The 19,502-nt window shown below is 42.5% G+C and overlaps 1 protein-coding gene across 3 annotated transcripts in view; it reads left to right on the top strand.

Moving 5' to 3' along the window:
• Window positions 1-19,502, top strand: part of TRPS1 (transcriptional repressor GATA binding 1) — a 580,664-nt gene that overhangs the window by 118,567 nt on the left and 442,595 nt on the right. For all 3 annotated transcript variants that reach the window (XM_086966135.1, XM_086966136.1, XM_086966134.1), the window contains exon 2: window positions 17,344-18,254. In XM_086966135.1, the coding sequence (XP_086822261.1) occupies window positions 17,346-18,254 (909 nt within the window). In that variant the 5' untranslated portion in view covers window positions 17,344-17,345. The remainder of the gene's footprint in view (window positions 1-17,343; window positions 18,255-19,502) is intronic.

Below are 19,502 nucleotides of genomic sequence, written 5' to 3'. Positions count from 1 at the left end.
ATAGTGCTAGTCTGGAAAATTCCCAGGCTGAATAGCATTTTGGTCAGAAGTAAGTGACACCACAGCTTTTTAAATAATCTCTCAATATTTTATGTCCATGCATAAGAATGATGTGCACATAGAAGCAACAGCCAAGATGGCCGAAGTGTAAGGAGCTCTGGCGGGGAGCTCCCGGGCAAGGATTCGCCATTTGGCGTTTTGCCTGGGTTGTGGCCTCCTTCCGAGCCATCTCCCCTCCAGGAGACTGAATGGCTGGTTTTGGTGTACCCCTGGCTTCTCCAAGGCGTTCGCTTGTAGGAGAAAAAGCCAAAGCTGGCTGGGGTGAAGAACGTTTAACCTGGCAGTCGGACCCCAAAATGACAACCTTCGGGTACAGAGATGTAGATCAGGAGCTGGCTCGTCTTTCTGCCCGCAACTGTGAGTCTCTTGCCTCGAGGCCCTCAAGCACTACCGCATCTGCTTCTCTGCCCTAGTCTAGCTCCGTGGCATGCTTGCAGCGGCGCCTACCAGCAGATGAGTCGGTGCCCGACATCGACCCCTGCAGCGCGGCAGCTCAGCAGCAACATCTGCACGCCGGCCATGGGGAGTGAGAACAGCGCAGCCCCTGAGCAAATCTGGCCGTGACTCGGCCACAGAGTGTCTGCATGGCGCGCTGCCCTTCACAGGTCCAAGGGAGCGCTCTTCACTGAAGCGGTCACAACAGGGATGAATCCTAATACTTCACAGGCGCTTGCAGCTCACAGTGAGACAGCCGCCCAACAACTTGCTTCTTTATCTTCCTCATGTCAGTGGGGTCTCTGTGCTTATGATCACCTGAGAGCACGGTCTACTAGGAATCGCTTACCGCGATCTGCAAGACAGACACCTGAGGTACTCGGAGGCTAATCACTGTTCCTCCACACTAAAAATAATTAGAGTTGTTTTCGAACCCTGAATGAGCCACTGAGTTGCTAAGCACGTGATAGCTGTTGTTGTTGAGTGCCGGGATCTGCCGAGCATACAAAGAGCCTGAGCAGCGGTGAGCGGCACTGACGGAGTGAGGGACGCTAGGATCAGGCTCAGAACTGAGGCAACCGGAGTGCCGCTGGGGCCAGATTGCCCCCTCACCCCCGAGGTAGGAAGACGAGTGGTATACTACCTTCGAGTACCACTTCCAGCTGAGACATGAAATGAGCATAACCGCCTGGTAAGACCTTCTGGAGTTGGGAGCGTGCCCCCTGCGTTTCTCCCCTTACTTTGGATGGCAGTAGCTGCAGTGGCAATTGTGCGAGCCAGCCCAACTGAAACCAGGTGGCCCTAAAGGAAATTCTCTCAGACCGGGCTCATGGACTGAATTGCTGCCTGCAATACCGATACGGGGGCCCGGTGATACAGCTGGTGGACTCTTCCTCTCCCTCCTTTGCAGATTCTTATAGCGTTGGTGTGGACCAGTGGGGAGAGTGATGAGGGGGATGATGAGCTTACAGGCCCCGGTGCGCATTGAGCTACGGTAGGCTGGGCACCCCTTTCCATGTGTCCCTTCTAGGGCTGGGACTATTATTCTCTGGCGGCCGCTCTCCTGGATACTGACTCTAACTGCCAGTTGCCTGACCCTAGGACGGCCACCAGTTATCCAGTGTACAGTACAGTCCCCTGCCTGACCCCAAGATGGCTGCCATAGTGGTCCCCTTCACGTTGTTTTACTTCCCTGGAACAACAATTGAACATTGATCAGACCTTGAACCTATCCCCTAACCTGCTTACACATCAGGACTTGGAACCTGCAAAACTTACCCCAGACTGTAGAGACCAAGCGATTTGGCTGATGCCCGGTGGAGCTACCAGATATCTAAAGAGGAGATGGGTTGTGGTCTCCCCCGTCAGCCGTCACCTACCCAACCGGACCTTGGGCAGATTTTCCCCTCGTCTCTACGTCCTATCTCCCTCCTATCCCCTCACCCTTACTTGCTCCATGCACCTTGCCCCTATGTTTTTTAAATGCTTTTCTTGATACTTTCGTAACTTTTAACTGATGTAAATTGCAACATTACTGTTCCTCAAGTAAAGCGCACTCATTCCTTCGGGATTAGCCAGCGCTATATAATAACTCATTAATTAAATATGTTCCCATTTAGTACTCTGTCTACTTCCCTAGCTCCTATCCCCTCTCCCCTAAATCTCTCCCATTGCCTGCTACTCTGCCTAGCCCCCTGTCCTTTGTGCGCTTTGACTAAGCACTCCTTCTCCCCTTGTTGGGGAAAGATCCAATATTTATACTCTGGAGTCTCAGTTATCCCACTGAGAGAGTCCACTGCGCCAAGGGAGCCCCTCACTGTTGAGGTTTGGTATGGCACCCCTTGCCAAAGCACTCCCTGTCCCCTTTTTGGGGAAGGATCCAGTATGTAGGCCTTGGAGTCTCATAGACCCCTCTGAGAGAGTCCACTGCGTAAAGGGAGCCTCTCGCAACAGAGATAGGGAAGTGTTACCACTTCCCTTGGGATCAGAGCTTACTGAACTTTGGACGTTGCTTTTGACTTGTCTACCGGTTTGTGTCCCCCGTCGCCCTTCCCCATCTCTTTCCATGCGGTGTTTCTCACCCTTCCCTCCTCTTTCCCGCCTTCATTATCTGCCTACTTCCCCTGCTCCTACCCCCCCTCCCATGAATCTCTCCCCTGGCCCGCTTTTACCCTTAGGTATTTGTGCTTATTATCTCGACCGTACAATGAAACTATGTTGCCATGCTCTAACAACTGTGTAACCTTTGTAACAATGTAACCTGTAACTATGATCTGACACTATGTAAAGCGCTCTGATACCCCCTGTCTAGCCAGCGCTATATAAAACTTTAAAAATAAATAAAAATAAAATAGAAAACTATGTAAATGTGGCCCACAATTCCAAAATTAAGCAACTGCTATGAAATTCCTTGAATACAGTAACATTCAGACCAGAGTGAGTGCACTGTTATCTTAGCATTCTTCCCATGAGTGGATTAGTTGCAATATTTTAGAGTCCAAAAGACAAAGTTACATAAACTATAATGAGTTCAGTTGTACTGCTTTTAGAGCATGAAATCAAATGACAGTTCATGCTGTCTTTATTTTGTATATAAATGGATTACACTCTACAGGCACTTAGATTTTTTCTAAATATTATTTTTTGGGACAAATTGTTCAGTACGGTTCAGTGGTCACGAGGTCATTGAAGTCAGCACCTATTACCCCCGTCGGAGAACACGACTGTTTTGATATAAGACAGAAAGGCATGGGGGAGTGGGGGTGGTGCATAGACAGCATAGTACAGTTGGAGAGCAATTCAGTGAGCCCGCCATGCATATACCTCACTCCAGGTTATCAGTTTTAACCTGATCCATCAATAGTGGCAAGTGGGTGTTTTTTTGCCACTGCTCTAGGGCCTCTATGGAAGCTGGCATGATAGGCTTGGCTGAAGTTATATTTTCTAGGCATCTACACCTACTCCCCATTACATGGGGGTGGGGTTCTTGAAGTAATACAATTTGCTCCATACGGTTTGGCTTCTTAAAGCTTTCTCCCCTTTTTAACTTATTCAGGAGGCCATTGCCATTCCAAGAGAGGCATTTAAGTGGCTTGCCAGTATTATATAGGGGTGTAGTGTTTTCCATAGATGTATAGTATTATCAAGTGGATTAAGCTTGGTTAACCCTGTCCATTTGTTTAGTGAACACAGAAGATTGACGAGCACCCCATTCCGCCACATCATACTTCGCATGGTGAAGTACTTGTCGTTTAACTGGTACAAATGTTCCTTATCTTGGCTAAGCAGATTTCATCCTTGTCACCTAGAGTATCCCAAGTATAAAAAACCCTTCTAAACGAGGTATTTGTCCAGTCCCAAGGTCCCCTGTTTCAAGCCATTGGCTAAATCTGAGTCTTCATCCTTATTTTGTTCTACGACATGGCAAGACGTTGCCCACCTCCGGCTCCACATGTCGATGTATGTTGACTAGTGGGGGCCTCTCCTCCACCCAAAGCCATGCCTGCTCTGGAGATTCCCAAAAAATCGATTGTAAAGAGTATAAATAATACTTTTGAGTTTTACAGGATATAGTAGCATGTATTTAATCCACATAGTTCTCAGTTTTGTTTGATCAGGTCAGATGACTATTGCTTTTGAACCAATCTTGTGTAGACTGGGATTATCAATATGTTATAGTAAGCACATTTTACCTTGCCTTTTGTTCTCGTTGAGCGAAGGATCACATCTCAGGCTTGAACACTGGGAAAGTGTACTACTATTGGTCAGGGTGAGGCGCTCGGGGGAGACCTTGGTTATAGGGCCCTAAGTGCTTGATAATGTACCAAGCACTGTGACAGTTCCTCTTTTGGGACAATTGTCTCTAACCAGATAGTAAGAAAACACTCAGGATCTGAGCCCTTAACTTGTTCAGGAAACCCCACAAAATGTAGATTGTTCATTTAGACTTGACCCTCACCATCCTGTGCTTGGTAGGTCAGTTCTTGTGAGTCAGCAGTGAGCTGTGCTACCGTGGAATTGAAGTATGTCACAGGGTCTTCAAGCTCTGATATCCATCCCTTATCTTCTTTAAACCTCTCTTTTGCACGAGTCACACCAGCACTGAGTTCCACTGTTTTCGTTTCAAGGGCCTCTTTTGAATCTCATATATTTCCTGAAGGATACGAGAAGTTGATGTCTGCTTTTTATGGCTCAATTCTTCCACCTGCTCCATCAACATTTCCCCACACCTAAGACATTTTGTTTAACAGTGAATAGTTTGGTGTAGTTATCTATTTTCCTTTGTTTTGGTGTGGGATACACTTTGTCTTTATTAAAAGGAATCGGCATTGGAGTACAGCCCCAGGAGTGGCATGCGTGCAGGGTGGACAATATCAAATCAGTTGCTATCTCAATATCTCCCTCCTCCTTGATATACCAGTGTGATGATGGCATCCTAGACCTCACTCACTGTCAATATTTGGGCTATGTTTTCTGAGGCCAACCACTTCTCTATATAAAGGGCCTCACTGTATGTGTAATGCCCCACCACACGGTGTACTTGTGACCCTGTGTATAGCACAGAAATGTTGGTCTTATTATGTCAACTCCATGGGTTAGGGGACGTCCTGAAAGCCGGTCCATGTACTGCTTTGATTGAGCCACCTGACCTGGCTTCTCCTTAAGAGTGGGCGCAGCAGGATGGGAGTCTCCAGTTGATCCATTCCTCAAGGCAGTGGTTCCCAAAGTGTGCGCCGCGGCGCCCCGGTGCGCCGTGATTAGAAGCCAGGGCCGCCGCGGTGCAGGATGTGGATTCAATGTGTGAATGACGGAGAAAGCCTCACACATGCCAGACATTGCCCCACAGTCTTGGGAGGGCAGAGAGGTCTGTGAATGGGGCTGAGGCTGGACAGCCCTGGGAAGCACCAGGGTTTAGTGGCGGTCGGAGGCCGATAGCTGGCTGGTGGAAATACAACTCTGGAGCTGCAATTGATTCAGGGTAAATTACAGAGCTGTGCTCACAGGACTTCCCGAAGGAAATCTTAAATAACACTGAAGCGACCGGGACGCCTGGGGTGTAATCACAGACCCCAAGACGCAGGCGTAGGAAGTGTGGGGGACGAGGGGGATATATCCCCCCAGAGTTTGGAGTGCACACGGGGGGGTGGGGACAAGAGTGGGGGGGACGACAAAGGAAATTCTCCTCTGTGATTAACAGGGCCATTAGCGCACGAAAGCGCTATGCATAATGATGACCCTGTAACTGCCTCTTGATACCTGTGATCAGACTGCATGCTTGTAGGGGCTAAAAGGAATTTAAGACCCTTGCCTCTCCCATCTCTCCTCTGTCCTCCGGCCTGTGTCTGAGCCCGGGCTGCTGCAGCTCGAGCTGCTGTTTCTGGCGTCTTAACACATACGTTTTTCACAGGTCTTCAAAAGCGCATTTACGCTCCTTTGGAACTGGTTAAGGAGGGTTTGAGGGTTTGTTGTTTTGTTGACTGATTCCAGTATCCCATGTGTCCCCACTCTGCCTATTCGATATTTCACACTTTTTATTTTATTTTTACTGCCTCAGTGGGGTAATGCATGTAGTGAAAAGACATCTCACAAGTAGGGACTACACATTTTCCCATGTTCACAGAGAGAGAGCATTTTGTTAAGAATAAATTGTTACTTCATTTTCATTTTGTTGTAATTTAGCCGTTAATGTTGGTTTTCCACAAGGGGTTGTCTGGGGAGTCCATAGGATCGCCTTTATCCCACGTAGAAGCAGGCAGGGTCAGAGGCCTGGTGGAGAGTGTTAGGTGAGTGGGTGTGGGGTCAGGGGCCTGGTGGAGAGCGTTGGGTGGGTAGTGGGTCAGATGCCTGGTGGAGAGCGTTTGGTGGGTGGGTGCGGGGTCAGAGGCTGTTTACGAATTTATGCTGATGTGAAAAGCCTCTTGCGCCGTGCTCTTTGTAATTTTACTACGTCATCCGATTAGGTGCTCCCCAAAAGCAGCACAAGTCCCCCTACCAAGTATTTTTTTGCAGTTTTATATAGCGCAAACTCCACCGGAAGACATCAGAGCGCTTTACATTAGCGCCAGTTGCGTTACAGACGGACAAATTCATTTTTAGGCACGGGGAGTCCATCATGTTTTTGAAATGGTGCCATTGTTCCAGGTGGCAGCCCCCTCCATTGGGTGGGAAGGGTGAAAGGGGGTAGCCGAGAAGGGTGCAAGGCAGAGGGAAGAAGGGTGCAAGACAGAGAGGAGAAGGGTGCAAGGCGTAGGGGAGAAGGGTGCAAGGCAGAGAGGAGAAGGGTGCAAGGCAAAGAGGAGAAGGGTGCAAGGCGGAGGGGAGAAGGGTGCAAGGCAGAGAGGAGAAGGGTGCAAGGCGGAGGGGAGAAGGGTGCAAGGCAGAGGGGAGAAGGGTGCAAGACAGAGAGGAGAAGGGTGCAAGGCAGAGGGGAGAAGGGTGCAAGGCAGAGCGGAGAAGGGTACAAGGCAGAGAGGAGAAGGGTGCAAGGCAGAGGGGAGAAGGGTACAAGGCGGAGAGGAGAAGGGTGCAAGGCAGAGGGGAGAAGGGTGCAAGGCAGAGAGGAGAAGGGTGCAAGGCGGAGGGGAGAAGGGTGCAAGGCAGAGGGGAGAAGGGTGCAAGGCAGAGAGGAGAAGGGTGCAAGGCGGAGGGTAGAAGGGTGGAAGGCGGAGGGGAGAAGGGTGCAAGGCAGAGAGGAGAAGGGTGCAAGGTAGAGAAGGGTGCAAAGCAAAGGGGAGAAGGGTGCAAGGCAGAGGAGAGAAGGGTGCAAGATAGAGAAGGTTGCAAGGCAGAGGGGAGAAGGGTGCAAGGCAGAGTGGTTGTAAATATAAATTTTAGGACAGTGATGGCTACTCTCTGAATCCTTCATCACGTCTAGGCTTTGATCTTAATGTAGACCAGTGGTTCCCAAAGGGTGCGCCGCGGCACCCCGTGCGCGGGTAAAAAAACATGGTGGGGAGCCACGTCCAACTGCCAATTAGGTCAAGGGAGCCACGGGTCAAAAAAGTTTGGGAACCACTGCCTCAAGGAGATAACCTTGTGGCCGTATGGGCATCTGGCAGCATATGCTTTTCCTCAAGTAATTCTGTGCTGCGTTAGCATGGCACCCGGTATCTTAAATAACATGGGGGTTCCGGTATAGTGCTTTCAGTGGCCTCTGCCACCTCGTTTGTGTCAGTTCCAGGATAGGCCCTCCCATGATCACAGCAGCACTGGGTAGCACAACCAGTTCACCAGCCTATGATTGAAGCATACAAAAGGGCAGCCCTGCACTAGCACAAGTGACTGGGGTGGCTCCAGGCCCTCTGAAGCCCCAGTATGGTGCACCTCTGCAATTCTGGGTATCAGCTCCCAATCCCCCGTCTGCCTGATGGGCAGCAGCGGAGTCACTCCCACCTCTTTCTTCCAGCAGGTGAGTCAATCTTTGTATATTTAGTACTCTCAGAGGGTAGGTTGGATTACATCTTGGTTTGCCGCAGGCCCTGTAAAGGGTGCCACCACCACTGCCACACCTCCTCAGCACTCATAAATGCCTGCCAGGGCAGCAAAGGATAGGGTAACTATTCTGAGGTTAGTTAAAGATCCCCTGTGTATTGTGCTGACCAGGAGGATGCTGGATCAGTGGCACCATGTCCGGAGCCGTACAGAGATGAGTCTGGCTTCCATGCCACGTCCTCCAACATTTACAATGTCCACCATCATTATAACTGGGTTCTCTTTGGGTAAAGCAATGAGTTTTATTTTTCTCTTGTTAGTTTGTTTGGTGCAGAGCATGGTTCCATGTGGTAACACAGACAAACACAGAACACAAATATACAAACTCAAACATTGTTTGTGCCTGACTCATTAATATAATTGCCTCTTCGGTCACTGATGAGTTTTAGCGCTCAACAAGTTAGCACACAGGCATTCTGTCACTCATCCCTGTATGCATGCATTCCTCCTTCCCCCAACTTCAACCTTGAATTCACCTACTTAAACAACCACAATAAAACACACACACATTCACCAACATAAGCAATCTATAAGAAGAAAAAAGAAAACATGCTGCCTCACAAATATGATAGACGTATGTTTGCAAACGCAAATAAAACTAAACACAGCAGGGGGTGGCTTACAATGGTAGTGTACGCAGTGCATTATTTTTTTTAAGTTCCAGCATAGCAACCACATTCAGAACTAATGTGTTGATCATTGTGGAATGGTAATAGAATGATCCACTGTGGACAGTAATGTTCCATTATTTTTGATTGAGAGGCAGTGGCCACATGGGATGGATGCAGAGAACAACATATACATTGAACGACCTGCAAGCAGATCTATAGCACTGTATGTGGATCTGCAGTATGCTCTAAAATGAAAATAAAAAGAGGAAAAGGAATGAAATGAAAGAGGACCAATAAAGGGAGAAACAGCTAAACGAAAGCACTGTCCTATCAGCTGTGGCTCTGCAGCACACTCATTTTCAGGCAGATGTGCATAAACACTGTTACTCACTGGTCAAGAAAGCCTATGGCTGAAGTGGGTATGCTGTCATGGATGGGAGCAGAGTGTAAATTGCACTCATGCAGACCAGTGCCATCAGAGGCCTGAATCATATCCCCTCTATGCATATATAGGTATGCATACTTTTATATAAGAATGTATGTATTTTTAAAATATGTTTTTTCATTATATAATCCTGGAAGACAACCAAGCTTGTCAGGCCTTCCAAGGGATACTAGCATGGATTAGCCTTATGGCTAGGGCCGTCGACCTCGAAACTGGGGAACCGTGTTCGAGTCTCGGCAACGACGCTCAACATCCTGTGATTTTGGGCAAATCACTTAATCTCCCTGTGCCTAAAAAATGAATGTGTCTGTCTGTAACAAAACTTGTGCTAAAACCTTACTAAATGATTTAGCATAGTGTAATAATAATACACTCTTTAAAAGCCTATTGCCTTCAATACGTACTTTTAACAATACATTTGTCAGGCCTACTGGCTTCGTTTCATAATAAACAGATGCAAGTACATGGAATCTCACATATTATTTCCCAATGAACCAATAGGGTCCATAACCATTACCACTGGCTCTTAAACATAATCAACACAGACCTTCTGAAGTGCACTAAGCTAGCAATCATCATGCATAAGTTATACAATTACAAATATGTACTAAATTACAAACAGCAAACCGATAGACAGCCCCTCACAAAAGGGTCTAACATGGATTATCCCTGTGAAAATCTTCTACCACCAGGGTATGTCAGAGGGGCTGACCAACCCAATGAACCTTGTCTACTACAGCAATTTGTGAGATTTCATGTAGTACTATACCTGTCACAGAGTGTGATAACACATCTATAATGCAGTGTGATAACAATACACTGTTATAGGTCCATTAGCTTTAACAAATGCTATTCACAATAAAATAGGCTGGCCTACTTCCTCCATCCTAATTGTTTCACAATGAACAGATCAGACCTATTGGTTGCGATATATCTTCTCTCAGTGAACCAATCAGGCTTATATCCGTTGATTGAATTTGCACAATAGCCGCCTCCGCGCTACTGAATTGAGCAGATGCTTCCCCACAAGAGATCAATCAAGCATACAGTCATGAATTTTTAAAATCTATACAAAATGACCATTTGGTTAAGCAGAATATGGAACAGGTTTATGGATCACTGACAAAATATCGACCTACAAAATATCAACCTACAGGAATATCGAGTCAAAAATATCGAGGGCAAGAATATCGACATCCTATCTACAACATGGTAAGTACAAAAATACCGAAAAAATAATATAGATGTTAAAAATATCGATGTTAAAAATATCGTTTTTTTTCTTATAAAATATAAATGTAAAATAAAGTAAATAATACTAATAAATAAAATCTACATAGTTAAAAGTATCTAATAATGTTTAAAATTAATAAATAATACATATATAATAATAAGACATTATTTAAATATATACAGTAAATATATAATTTTTTTGTGGTATATATAATATATATGTACTGAAAAAATAAGTTGTTATAAATATTTTACTAATTTGTTAATTAATAAATTATATTCTAAATTAAAAATACATTTACAAGCATAAAACAATAACATTAATAAAAATTTAAAAATATAAAAAATTATATATACTTGTAATATTTTTTTAATTAATTATATAAAACGTTGGATAGCGTGAGGGTAAAAATTACTATTCCCACTCCAGAGAGGGCAACAGTAGGGAAAGCGTTGGATAGCGTAGGGGTAAAAATTACTATTCCCACTCCAGAGAGTGCAACAGTAGGGAAAGATTTGGATAGCGTAGGGGTAAAAATTACTATTCCCACTCCAGAGAGTACAACAGTAGGGAAAGCGTTGGATAGCGTAGGGGTATAAATTACTATTCCCACTCCAGAGAGTGCAACAGTAGGGAAAGCGTTGGATAGCGTAGGGGTAAAAATTACTATTCCCACTCCAGAGAGTGCAACAGTAGGGAAAGCGTTGGATAGCGTAGGGGTAAAAATTACTATTCCCACTCCAGGGAGTGCAACAGTAGGGAAAGCGTTGGATAGCGTAGGAGTAAAAATGACTATTCCCACTCCACAGAGTGCAACAGTAGGGAAAGCGTTGGATAGCGTAGCAGTAAAAATTACTATTCCCACTCCAGAGAGTGCAACAGTAGGGAAAGCGTTGGATAGCGTAGGGTAAAAATTACTATTCCCACTCCAGAGAGTGCAAAAGTAGGGAAAGCTTTGGATAGCGTAGGAGTAAAAATTACTATTCCCACTCCAGAGAGTGCAACAGTAGGGAAAGCGTTGGATAGCGTAGAAGTAAAGTTACTATTCCCACTCCAGAGAGTGCAAAAGTAGAGAAAGCGTTGGATAGCGTTGGAGTAAAAATTACTATTCCCACTCCAGAGAGTTCAACAGTAGGGAAATCGTTGGATAGCGTAGGGGTAAAAATTACTATTCCCACTCCAGAGAGTGCAACAGTAGGGAAAGCGTTGGATATTGTAGGGGTAAAAATTACTATTCCCACTCCAGGGAGTGCAACAGTAGGGAAAGCGTTGGATAGCGTAGGGGTAAAAATTACTATTCCCACTCCAGGGAGTGCAACAGTAGGGAAAGAGTTGGATAGCGTAGGGGTATAAATTACTATTCCCACTCCAGAGAGTGCAACAGTAGGGAAAGCGTTGGATAGCGTAGGGGTAAAAATTACTATTCCCACTCCAGAGAGTGCTACAGTAGGGAAAGTGTTGGATAGCGTAGGGGTAAAAATTACTATTCCCACTCCAGAGAGTGCAACAGTAGGGAAAGCGTTGGATAGCGTAGGAGTAAAAATGACTATTCCCACTCCACAGAGTGCAACAGTAGGGAAAGCGTTGGATAGCGTAGCAGTAAAAATTACTATTCCCACTCCAGAGAGTGCAACAGTAGGGAAAGCGTTGGATAGCGTAGGGGTAAAAATTACTATTCCCACTCCAGAGAGTGCAAAAGTAGGGAAAGCGTTGGATAGCGTAGGAGTAAAAATTACTATTCCCACTCCAGAGAGTGCAACAGCAGGGAAAGCGTTGGATAGCGTAGAAGTAAAGTTACGATTCCCACTCCAGAGAGTGCAAAAGTAGAGAAAGCGTTGGATAGCGTTGGAGTAAAAATTACTATTCCCACTCCAGAGAGTTCAACAGTAGGGAAATCGTTATATAGCGTAGGGGTAAAAATTACTATTCCCACTCCAGAGAGTGCAACAGTAGGGAAAGCGTTGGATATTGTAGGGTAAAAATTACTATTCCCACTCCAGAGAGTGCAACAGTAGGGAAAGTGTTGGATAGCGTAGGGGTTAAAATAACATACTTATAAATAAAAGCTTTTTTTTTTAATAATAGAAATATAAACAATTAAATAAATATAAACCATATACAATACCTATACATAATTATAAAAAACATGATTAGCTAAATAGATTTAACAAATAATAAATATAAAAAAATACTATTTTATAATATTTAATTACCAATTAATAATTAATTAACAATTATATTATTAACAATACAATTATTTTTAATACATTATTACTTAATGAAATTTAAATTACTTCCCACCATATTCCCCTATAAACCCACTACCCGCAACAGAACACATTTATCCATTTATGAATTAATTAAAATTATTTACCAATTAAATAAAATTAATGAAATACTAATTAAAATTATTTACCAATTAATTACAATTATTTTATAATTCCTACTAATTAATATTTAATTAAACATAATTAAATTACTTCCCACCCTATTCCCCTATAGACCCACAACCTGCTACAGAACATATATATCAATTATTCAATTAATTAAAATGAAATACCAATTATTTAAAAATAATTACCAAATAATTATAATTTATTAATAAATCCTACTAATTAATAATCAATTTACCATAGTTAAATTACTTCCCACCCTATTCCCCTATAAACCCACAACCCGCTACAGAACATATATATCAATTAATCAATTAATTCAAATTAATTTCCAATTAATTAAAAATAATTACCAATTAATTATAATTTATTAATAAATCCTACTAATTAATAATCAATTTACCATAAATAAATTACTTCCCACCCTATTCCCCTATAAACCCACAACCCGCTCCGGTACTAAAACATATAATTTGCTCATAAATAAATGTATTATTATATAAAAGTAATACACATATAATATTAATTATTTTAAATACTTAAGTTAAACATATAACACATACATAATAAAAAACTATAAAATAATACAAATATCGATATTAGTGTCATCGAAATTGGTGACATCGATATATATGCTATCGATATTACTAACTTCGATATTACTTACATCGATATAAAGAATTTCTATATTACTTACCTTAGGGTCGATATTCTGTCCAACGATATTCTTGACATCGATATTCTGCTCCTTCGAAATTTCATACACGATATTATGGTAGGTCGATATTTAATACTCGATATTTTGCTGTGTACCCAAACTAATAGCAATCCATTCTTTAATACGTATTTACATTAATATATGCTTTTCACAATACATATATCACGTCTACTGCTCTTATTGTAATTTTTCAGTGTAACTGGATCAGGCCTATAGCTTGATCATTGACTTGCTGCCATAACCAAAGTAATCTTGTATTGATCATTCGCTTTCCCACCAGGCAAATGGTGCAATACACTCACCCTTTTGCAGTAACACCCACAACTTCTGTCCAATGAAATGCTAACATGTGGACAAGGAATCCAACAAGTGGGCAGAGCCTGAGACCTTCTCAGGGGAGAACTTATGGAATCTCTTTTTCAGTTAATCATATATGTCTGCCAACAGCTGTGTGATACAGCCAGACCTACAGACCTAAAATATAGGCTACAAACACTGTCTTTACATAAATATCTCTCTAAAATTCTTTTTGCAGAATTGAGTTTTTAAATTTGGTCAGCCTCACTTCCCAACTTCAATAGGACTGAGTTAACTCCATTCCTAGCACATTGGAACAACTGCTTCATAGGAGATTAGAGTGCAGGTCAACATTTTAGTGATGTATTTAATTAGGAATAGCTGTTTGGGAGTTTATATTTTAAGGTCCTTGTTTTGCAGGTTGTTTCCACATGCTGCCTCGAGCAAACGGTTTTATTCAAACAAAGGAACCTTTCTAAGGTGCAGGTATATATTTGCGTAATCATCTTTACATAACTGCATCAAGATCACTATATTCGTGATAAAACTGAACAATTTTGTGAACCAACCCCGCCACCCCCGTGTTGTTTTTGTTTGAAATGGACAAAGAAGGAGGCAGCATGCGTGTCATCCCTTTCCAGAAATATTGGTGCCAAGTTTTGTAAGTGCGGTTTTTAGGAAAATCAGCTGCTTTCAGTTGTTTTGTGATCTATGTAACAGCTTTTGACTGACATTAATTTGAAAGGTAATTTGTAAAATTGTAAGCACTTTTTTTTATCTAAGTGTCCCTAATAATAGCAATAAAATTCAGAAAACTCCCATTCGAGACAGTTAACCTGTTTGGAAGCGTAGAGGCCAACGTTGAAAAGGATTGCAATTTTGAACCATTTACTTTACTAGACATTAGAGAAAATAATATTTTGGGAGCACTTTCAAAATTGATACTGTGCTATGTTTTTGAATCAATTTTCGCAAAGGTGACAGGACGCAGTTCCGCTAAGTGACAAAGTCAACTCTATTTAAAACAAATAAAACCGTAAAATATTTTTTTCTTTATATAGCATACAGCTCTGTTCCTTAAAGCACCTTTTTTTTTTTTATTAACAGATGCATACTAAGAGTCAGACCGACATTATGTGTTTCCATTATACATCAATGAATTTACTTTCTGCGCGATGGTTCATCTAGACATCTGTGATACCTCCCGCGCTAAAATGCATTTCTCTGACCCACAATTGCCTTTATCTGCCAATGAGTATTTTGTTTGAGATGGGCTGAAGAAAATGATAGGTTACAAAGGGCAGCTCATTACTTGGACGTCAGTAACTGTACTTTTCTACTTAAATACAGCATTTTATATTTCATTTAATAAGTCTGAGCAGAGGACTGTGCCAAACATGGTGTTCATGCCAACACCGATAAAGTTGTAAGACAGTAGTATGTATGTTCATCATAGCTTGCAGTTATTCCCCATTCACGTTCTTGAGTTTTGCTGTTTATTCTGTTAACACCGACCAAATACAATTTGATATAGAAGGGATATGCATCGTGCCTGTTGTAGTGCTCGCATGATAATGGAAACGCCCTTACAGCTGTAATTATTATTTTAACAATCACAGGCTTTATCTTCAGTGTAAGGTTCTAGGGGCATATTATCAAGGGGGTTTATCTCCGCTTTTTTGGCTTTAAAAGCCAAGAAAGCGGAGATAAAATCATCTCCCTATTACCTAGCTGTCGCTAACACCAGTTAGCGACAGCTAGTAGGAGATAGCGACCATCTTGGGCCCCGCTTTGCATGTCAGTGATATTTATCACTAATGACATGCAAAGTGGGCGTGTCAAGATGTTAGCGACTGAAAACAGTCGCTAACATCGCTATCTCCTATTACCAACTTTTGGAGATATTCGCTCTAAGCGCGAATATCTCCAAAAGCTAACACCTGCCCTGAGCAGTTCTTAGCCATGTTATCCAATGGGAGGTGGATAACATGGCTAAGAGCATTAGCTCGGTAATGCATGAATATCGCTGACTTTTCAGCGATATTCATGCATTGCAGCGATTTTTATCGCATTTGCGATAAACCTTGGTAATACCAAGGTTTATTTGCGGTAAAAATCGCCGCAGCTCAGCGGTAAATTTTTGTCTCTAACCAAGCAATAGCGATAATTATTGCTAATGCTTGGTAATATGCCCCCTGGTTTGTGTCTTCATTCTGTCACAAGCTACATCAATACACAGACTTTGTCCTCCTTTTAATTTAGACGTATTCTGGGGCATATTACCAACGAGTAGCGATATTTATCGCTAACTAGGCTTTGCAACGATTTTTTTATCGCAAAGCATCGGCGGAAATTATCGCTAAGATAACTTGCTATTAGCAACGTTTATCTCAGAAGTGATAAAAATCCTGACGCTAACTGCCAAATGAGAGATTATCGCTGGAAAAACAACGATAATCTCTCGAAGTTTGGCGTTAGCTTGATGATAGGGGCTCACAAACTTAGCCATGATATCCACCTTCCATAGGATATCGTGGCTAAGTCTGGAAAATACCAGGTGTAAAAAAAGCTCTGCTTTTTTTTATCACTAACAGGGTTAGCGATATCCTTGGTAATAGGAGAAATGTCTCTTAACAACATTTCTCCTATTATTTTTCTCTGGAATGCCCCCTTTGCATCTCATTAGAGATGCAAGGGGAAACGTAGAGAAAAGGGGTGCTAACATGCAAATTTGCGTGTTAGCACCCTGTTGCTGATAGGGAGATAATTTTATCTCCGCTTTCTTGGCTTTTAAAGCCAAAAAAGCAGAGATAAATCCCTTGATAATATGCCCCTCTGTTCTCTAACTCCCACCATTTAGCAGTTTATTGTTCTTCTAATGTTCATTTACTTTATCATCATTTTTACATCGAAGTTTGTTTTGCCTTAAATTCTCCCTGTTACCCTCAAAAGCATTTTTTTCCATTTTAAAATTCAGATTTTTTTTCTTACAACTGTCAAGGGGTGCACCTTTCACTTATCACTCACTGGCTTTCATTCTGACCTTAGTGCGGTTCCTGCATCAGTTTCCTTGCACCTGAAGTTCCAAAAACCAAGGGTATTTGTGCTTTCTGGGATATAGGGCATTAGGGGTTGTTAACTTGTAACAGAGGAAAAACAATGGGAATCTGTTTTTTTGTACGAATTGCCATATGTTTTTCCCATGTTTCTGTACAAATTCCCATATGTTTTCCCCATAACTGGTCCTGTTTTTTAACTAGGGAAATGTCTAGGTGCAAATAAAATAGGATTCAGGGTTTTCCAATGAATCTTTTAATTTACTATTAGATTCGCTACTCCTGTTGATGATCGAATCAGTAATTACGTGTTGTGTTGTTCTGAGACCCTCTCAGTTTGAGCCAGTAAAACTGCCGCCTCCCTGCCAGAGTTACTGATAATGGGGGCATCAGTAACTGAGAATGTAGTTACTGGACATCTTGAACTGACTGTTTGGGTGGGGTGGGGGGTTCAATATTACACAAAACTGGCTTTTATTTTGATGGCAATTTTAAGTCTGAGATCGTTACTGGTGTCTGTACTTGTGACCTTATATCTACATAAGTTTGCACTGCAAATAAAATATAAAAAATTACATTATATCTGTTTTATTTTCTTCCTAGATATGGTCCGGAAAAAGAATCCCCCTCTAAGAAACATTGGTACTGAAGGTGAAGCAGCAACCTCCAACGCTTTAGGTACTGAAATTGTGGACTCTGGAAGGAACAAAAGCTTCGCCACAGATCAGATGCAAGGCAGCAGTGAGCAGGGGGATCCTGTAGATCTCCACAGCAGCGAGGACCATCCAAATTCCCAAGAAAATTCCCCCAGCCTTAAGAAGGATTTGAAAAGTGCATCATTGTGTAAAAGTCCTGCTTCCAATTATGAAACTCTCAGCCCAGACAACAGTGTTCCAGCCTTCCCTAATGACAAGGTGACAGACAGAAATATGCTTACCCTTGGGTCACCAGTGGCTGGAGAATTATCTGAACCCTCTAGGTCTCCGAGAAGGTCAGATGATTCCAAGGATGGTGCGTCCACCCAATCCACTGATTCAGTTGAGACTCATGAAAAACGTGAGATGGTACCAAATGAGACAGTGAAAGGGCAGAGTTGTCCAGAAGACAATTATGTTTCTAGTCCAGCATCAGTTGCCTCGGAAAACCCTCAAGTGCCTTCAGATGGGGGTGCTGGACTCGGTAAAGCAAACGCTACCTTGTCAGCAAATGACAATTTAGATGCAGCCCCTCTGTCCCCAGAGCTTCAGGATTTCAAATGCAACATCTGTGGATATGGTTACTATGGAAATGACCCCACGGACCTGATTAAACACTTCCGCAAGTACCATCTAGGATTGCACAACCGCACCCGACAGGATTCTGAACTAGATTCGAAAATCTTAGCTCTACATAACATGGTGCAGTTTAGTCATTCCAAAGAGTTCCAGAAGGTCAACAGGTCAATGCTTACAGGTGTCATCCAGGATATAAACTCCCAGAGGCCTCTATTACTGAATGGGACATATGATGTACAGGTTAGTAAACTGTTCATGAACATGCATAAGAAAAAGGACAATATTGTTTCTGCTCGGTACACAGTTTTATTATAAGGATGAGTAGCAGGATGTGTAGTGAATAACCCTAGGGCTATTTAATTTCAATTGTGTAAGCTGCTTTGACTGCCTGGATTATGCAGATACGTTTTCATTGGCATAATTATTTGCCATTGCTTTTTAAATATTTTAACTTTACTATACTGTTGGTATTATTTAATGTTAAACAGTATGACATGGTTGGACTGGTTTGAAGCAAACAGTGCTCTTTCCTTCAGTGAACTGCCTATGAAGTGAATTGAATGCATTCAGCACTCGTGTGTTCTGTTATGACACGCGATATGCATTACAAGCGTCTCTTGTAAATGTAATAACTAACACCATTACAGTCTGCCCGAACACAACTAGTCAAGCAGGCTGGGCGCCTTCTACCAGGTGATTAGCATTTTATTCTGTAGGGATGAGGGAAGACATGCTACTTGAATCGATTGCTTGGATACAGCCATGAGGCCAGCAGATACTGAGCATAGATCACACTGAGTAAATAGAAGTATGAAGAACGTTTTCCAATTCAAATTGTCACCATTTCCACAAATTACTTTTTCTCTTGTGCTGACAAGTCATGAGATATTTCAGTGCACTCATAATTTAAGAGGTGATTTAGGTCTGACCTCTTAATCAGTGCGGAGGCCTGGCCGACCTATGGCAGATATCTTACTTCTGATGAAATGTTGAGTGGCTAGATCTAATATGTAGGTCCAATATTAAGATATCCAAGCAAACACATGGATTTTCTTGCCATTAGATCTCTTCTGTTGTCCATGGGGTTATCACTCATTAGGAAGTCTAATTGAATGTGGCACACTAGTTACAAGAACATATGCAGCCCCGTGAGCTTCCTAACAAATTGGTAACATGTTTTTTCTCCAGATGTTGATATTGATCTCCTTTTTTTAAATTCTATCTTGATGCTGGTTTTCAGTGGTGTACATGAACATGCATAGGTCTATATTTCAAAGATTCAAATATTGTATGCAATCTCAAATACTTTGATCATAATTGTTAACCAGGAGACCCAAATCCACCATGTGGTTGTATTTGAATTTGAATTTTGAGTTATTTGTAGAGCGCACATTCACTAGGCAGTTTCTTGGCGCTATAGGATTTCAAACTGTGGGGAAGAGAGGACTAGAGGCTAAAAGCTTGCTCAAACAGAAAAGTCTTTAGGGC

This window comes from Lissotriton vulgaris, chromosome 4_1 (genome assembly GCF_964263255.1).
Source record: "Lissotriton vulgaris chromosome 4_1, aLisVul1.2, whole genome shotgun sequence".
NCBI lineage: Eukaryota > Metazoa > Chordata > Amphibia > Caudata > Salamandridae > Lissotriton > Lissotriton vulgaris.
This window is presented reverse-complemented; position numbering and strand designations above follow the sequence as displayed.